We start from the raw sequence: 6,000 nt of genomic DNA on the forward strand, positions 1-6,000 counted from the left end.
ACCTCTCGTCTTTTATTGGGTTTATTGTTGAGATTGAGCTCCTGAGACTCCTCGCTCCCAAGCACTGTGATGTGTCTCATGAGGGTTATTTGTTATTGTTATTATTATGATTTATGTGTATCTGTGCATCCAACCTCAGCAGTGTGATGAACATTTTCTCGTAGACTGTTATATTTGTTTCAGAGATGGTTGTTCATGTGTCCTAATGCATTTTTAAAATGGCATCTTTTGTTGGGTTTTTATGACACACAATACTTATTATCTTTGCATCTTGCATACTCCATATTACAAACAAAAAAATACAAAAAACTTAGCATTAAAACGAATTCAAACTAAGCATTTGCAAAAAATTTAAAACAAGCAAACCCGCCATAAAAGTGAATAAAACCAAACTTATTTAAAAACAAAAAGTCAAAACTAAACAAAAAGTAAAAGTAATGGAAAATCCAAAACAATTATAAACCTGGATGTTAGTCAATGATTTTTATCTGAAACTATTAAATGGAGCACTTTCACTTTTGGAGGAGGATGTCTGTCCTCCAAAATAACAGCAGCGCTGCCAACATTGTTCCTCTCAGTGTGTACACACTGTGAGCTCGTTCAGCATTCACTCCAGACGCCTTTTTCTTTTATGTTTTATGACTTTCTCTCGTCTCTCTGAATAGAATAAGTTGGAAAGATGTCTTTCATTCTGTCGGTGGTGTCTTTAATGAGCCTGCTGTGTGGTTTCCATGTCCTCGGCTGTGGTGAGTGGACACTTTTTCATCTATAACCCCCCCCAAAAAATCTGGTTATTTATCAAGTATATGCAGTTATTATAAATTGTAAAACAAAACCTCTATGCTTCTGCAAACTTTAGGGCATTTCAGTATAATACAAAGTGATGTCACTGTTTATATTTGAACGCTAAGTTTGTTATGATCTGTCCATAGAAATTAAGTGTTACTAGTTCACACCTTTTTCTCTGTGTGTGTGTTTCACAGATAGGAACTGTGAAAATGGAACAGAGGTTAGTCCGTCAAGACTGGTGGTGAAGCACGGTGAGCCGGCCTCAGCCGTGTGCTCTCTGTGTCAGTCTTGTCAGAGCAAAAAGTTATTCGTGGAAGCTTCACTCGGAAACTCCGCGGGGAATGAAACCGTGCGTTTGTGGAGCGTGGACAGAATGACCTTGTGGGGCACAACCATCCTGTGCGCCTACTATGACCGGTCTGACCACCCGTGCTGCACTGCTCTGCCTGTGACCGTTTACAGTAAGTTCACCCGCTTCTGACTGTTTCTGTGCATGCAGTGCAATAGTAGACATATATAATATATATATATATACAGTGGGGCAAAAAAGTATTTAGTCAGCCACCGATTGTGCAAGTTCTCCCACTTAAAATGGTGACAGAGGTCTGTAATTTTCATCATAGGTACACTTCAAATGTGAGAGACCGAGTGTGAAAAAAAAATCCTGGAAATCACATTGTAGGATTTTTAAAGGATTTATTTGTAAATGATGGTGGAAAATAAGTATTTGGTCAATAACAAAAGTTCAACTCAATACCACGCAAGATCTCATCCTGTGGGGTCAAAATGATCATGAGAATGGTGAGCAAAATTCCCAGAACTACGTGGGGGGACCTGGTTAATGACCTGTAGAGAGCTGGGACCAAAGTAACTAAGGTTACCATCAGTAACACACTACGCCGACAGGGAATCAAATCCTGCAGAGCCAGACGTGTCCTCCTGCTTAAGCCAGTACATGTCCAGGCCCGTCTGACAAGTTTGCCAGAGAGCATATGGATGATCCACAAGAGGATTGGGAGAATGTCATGTGGTCAGATGAAACCAAAATACAACTTTTTGTGGACCCACGTCCACTATACACTTTGCAGCAGTGGATGAAAAACACAGATAAAGATGATGTTAAAGTAGAAATACTTCAATTGAAACTGTTGTGTGATTGTTTGTTTCTGCACAGAGCCTCCAGACAGTGTGTCCATCAGCTTCACAAATCACTCAGGCCCGATGTTCGAGGGTCATCAGTACACTCTGCAGTGTGAAGTGCACAACTTTGCTCCGGCCGCAAACCTCGTCGTGACCTTCTATAGAGAGCGGACGTCTCTGGGTCAACTACACTTAAACAGCTCACATTTGAAACCAGTGACTAAGGTCTTCACTCACAACTTTATTGCCACTGAAGAAGATGATGGAGTTCAGTTCTGGTGTGAAGGCGTTCTGGAACTGGGACCTGAAGGACCACAGCACCTCCCAGTGGTGAAATCTCAAATCATTACTGCCACAGTCCACTGTGAGTGTACACTGAGTTTCAGCAGCATGCACCAAACGTTTACCCTTTTACCAGTCAAAACATTTGTGAAGAGGGAGAAGGCTTAAAATTGTTCATAGTTTGGCAGGATTTAATGACATCTGTAATGACAACAGTTTACTAATCCTTCAATAGTTTTTTCTGTAATGTATGCACTGAGGACAGGTGATGTCTCTTCCTCTCTGTCTCAATCACCTCACAGATAAGCCTCGGCAGGTGGAGTCACCGCGTCCTGGTCCCATCATCGTCACCGAGGGAGACTCTCTGCAGCTGAACTGCTCTGCTGTGGGAAACCCCAGCCCCTCATACCGGTGGCACTGGCAGCTGCCGCAATCCATCATCACTGTCGACCGCCTCGTCATCAACTCTATTACTTCCAAGGATGAAGGCCTGTACGTGTGTCATGTCAGCAATGACGTGGGAGCCTACAATGTTTCATTTAAGGTGGTCGTCAAAGGTGAGGTTCAGACGTAAAACCATTCACTTTCTTTCTTCTCTGATTAAGTGTCTTTTTTTAGAGCTCAATATGCTATGCCACCCACAATCTAAAGAGGATAATGTTAAGAAGCTGCCACTAGTGGTGACACAATCCTGATAATGAATCAAAATTATATATATAACAAAAAATACAATTTGTTCCACCACATGTCAACTTTCTATTTGTCCGCAGGTTTGGAGTTAACCAGCACGTCACAAACAAGCACAACTTCAACAAAAGCAACCACCACAAAGACAACAGTCGCCCCGAATAGCAGCACAGGCATCACACTGACACACAGCTTTATAATGTGTGTGCTGCTTTTATTCTCTGCTGTGATTTGACTTCATACTCAAACAAGTTAAGACACATGTATGTCAATAACATGTAATCAAACGCCTGTATTTACAGTAAATGACCGAGTAACTACTGAAGCATTAAACTGTTGGAAACTCATTTTGTAATGTTTGTCACATGCATTATCATTTATCATTTTGACTGTTTTAAGTCTCTCTTGTAAACATGTTGTGAGTGACCTTCAGTTACTGAGACAGATTGACAAGTTCAGCCTGTTTTCAAACTCAGCACACGTATGAACTTATTTCATATTTCAGTCCTTAATTAAATACAGTTAAAGGGACACTGTGTAGTATTTATGGGTTTATATAACCCAAAATCCACTTTTTTATACATATTATGTGCTCCTGCATTGTCTAGTTGCTGTATAATAGTTTTTGTTTCATTTTGGTAGTGTTTCAAAAAGTCATGTAAAATAACATGGTCGCGGGCCGCGGTTGCATAGCCACTGTTAGCAGCGAGACGCCATGTTTCTACCGGAGCCTGTAAGGACAAACGCGAGAGAACAAATCAAGCGTCTCTTTACTTGTAGCAGGAAGTCCCGCCTCCACTCTCTCCGATTCGTCTGCTACGGTCGCGGTAGCTCGCCCTCTCCCTCGCCTCACGAACCTCATCTGCTGACACGGAGAAAGACGACGAGGACGACATTTGACCAGCTGCGGATACCGTAGCGCTCAGGGAAGGGAGGGGGTGAGCAGAGGAGCAGTTCTTTGTTGTACATTTCAGCCTCTCCTCTAGATGGCACTATAAACTACTTACTTCACCTTTAAAACTAACCAACAAACATGAGTCGTGTCACATGCATCATGTTTGTTCAATTATTTGATTATTCACTTGATTGTAAAAAAGTCAGTCAATTAATGTGACTATTTGTAATTATGTAAAAAAAAACAGAAGTGAAAAACCAATGATCGCTTTGGTAAGAAAAACAAATGACTACCCAATTGTGGATTTATGTATACGTAAATATTAACACAAGGTGGCAGCAACAGCAAGTATTGGGTCCTCTTAGATCAACATGCTGTGAACCCTGCATTACTTTCATTAGATCTCTCATTGTATCCCAACAGGAATATGTGATGTTGAGTAAGTACAGTAATTTTCATCATTTTACTGCAGTTAACTGTTTCTCCTTTTCCCGTGTGTAATCTCTTCCTTCTTTCCTTTTCCACCGTCAACAACTCTATCAGAAAATATCAGTTTCCTTAGTCGGCCATGGCGTATGGTGGACGGGAAGCTGAACCGCCTGGTGTGTAAGGGCATGCTGGAGGCCCTTCTTTACCACATCATGTCCCGACCTGGGCTCACACAGCAGTCACTGGTGGGACATTACAAAGATGTGCTGCAGCCAATGGCAGTGCTGGAACTCGTGCAGGTAAACAGAAATGAATTGAATGCTTCAGTTTGGTACGGTTTTATTTGTGTTTCCATTAGGGAATAGTACCAAAATAATCTGGTCCTTCCCTTACATTTTTTGGCACCCTTCCCTTGGGGTGCCAGGGAAAAATGGTACGGTCAGGGTGGAGCTAGAATGGCTCAACCCACAACAATCTGTGTTTCTTCAACGTCCACAGTCTTTTCTCGTACAGAGCTTGCACAAATCGAGTAGGGGGAGAAAAAAAAGGGCTGCTGGATGTCATCGGTTGTTGTGCGTTGTGTCTCAAGTTGTTGTCATCCACGTATCATGCCCACGTGGCCATCAGACACAGCCCACACCACGCCTAGTAAATTAAACCTACTGATCTCAGGCAAAAAGCTAGCCTGACCCAAGGCCTTACCATGTACCGTACTGTACTAAACTGGACTGTACTATGATGAAAACGCATCATATACTGTATGTTGTACTCTGTCCCCTCCTTTTGTCTCACTATGTAATCACAGAACTTAATTCTGTGGCTCCAAATGATGTCATTGGTGCAAGATGGCAGCATCCATCTTTACAACAGAGTGATGAGCAAAAGAAAAAAGGGCTTTTACAAACATGTCCTTTGAATCCTAATGTTTTATGCTCCCTCTCTCCTCTGCAGGCACTGATAGAGCTGGGCTGCGTGACCGAAAAAGCTATGGTCAAATTGACCAAAACCTTCACTGTTCTCTCGCTCTGTGCATCAGGTCAGAGCTGAGACAGAGAAGAAGATTGAGGCTCCAGACACTGTGTTTTATGAGCCCTCCATCAGCTGCTGCCTGCAGCTCTGTCGGGTCTTACCCAACGAACGTTTCTGGAATGAATCTCTACCATGAAAGCATTCGCCTGATCTGACTGGACCAGGATTCACATCATGAAGGTAATCAGGCTTTTGAAGATCAGGCCTCAAGAAGTTGAGTCGGTCAACAAAAATCAAGACTGTTTCTGATGCTTTAATAATGAATAATGAATAATTAATTTATTTTCATTTCACTTAATGAAAATGTTTTGTTCAATTTCAGTTTTTGTTAAAGGTGCCATATGTAAGAATGTGGCCAAAAACGGTTACTACATTCAAATTCAAAATACCAAGGTCTTTTAGGTTTCGTTTTCTGACGTAACTGGCAACCCGTGGTTGCTCGGCAGCTGAGACTCTACTGACTGCAATGATTGGTAGAAGGCGGTAGGTGATTTGCAGTCTGCAAAATATTTTTTTTAATTTAAATATTTTGTCTGTACTGTTGTTGTTGGTGAGTTCAGTTTGTTATATGAACATTATTCCTGAGTCTCTGTGACATATTAGGAGGATTTTTATGGCCAATTGCTTTAGATTTATTACATAATGCACCTTTAACTATAATAACCTTGCTCACATCTGACATATTTTAGATGTATTTTCTATACATCAACATGAAAGCTGTGACATCAGTGGTACCACGATGTACAGTA

General features: G+C 41.5%; 1 protein-coding gene across 1 annotated transcript; it reads left to right on the forward strand.

The window, feature by feature from the left end:
• The first annotated feature begins 590 nt into the window (after positions 1–590).
• LOC310943551 (vascular cell adhesion protein 1-like) lies at positions 591–3,219 on the forward strand. The gene is made up of 5 exons (XM_083909152.1): positions 591–746; positions 984–1,250; positions 1,964–2,293; positions 2,514–2,768; positions 2,982–3,219. Exons 1-5 carry the CDS (start codon positions 680–682, stop codon positions 3,131–3,133), a joined length of 1,071 nt encoding a protein of 356 aa, XP_083765278.1. The 5' UTR covers positions 591–679; the 3' UTR covers positions 3,134–3,219.
• The last annotated feature ends 2,781 nt before the right edge of the window (positions 3,220–6,000 follow it).

This window comes from Microchirus variegatus, assembly GCF_963457635.1.
Source record: "Microchirus variegatus genome assembly, chromosome: 23".
NCBI classification, from domain to species: domain Eukaryota; kingdom Metazoa; phylum Chordata; class Actinopteri; order Pleuronectiformes; family Soleidae; genus Microchirus; species Microchirus variegatus.

Bases quoted from the DNA above. Each gene is read 5' to 3' on its own strand.
- LOC310943551 (XM_083909152.1), top strand. From the start codon at position 680: ATGTCTTTCATTCTGTCGGTGGTGTCTTTAATGAGCCTGCTGTGTGGT. The intron at 1,251-1,963 runs GTAAGTTCACCC...GTTTCTGCACAG, and splicing joins TCTGCCTGTGACCGTTTACA to AGCCTCCAGACAGTGTGTCC. The intron at 2,769-2,981 runs GTGAGGTTCAGA...ATTTGTCCGCAG, and splicing joins ATTTAAGGTGGTCGTCAAAG to GTTTGGAGTTAACCAGCACG.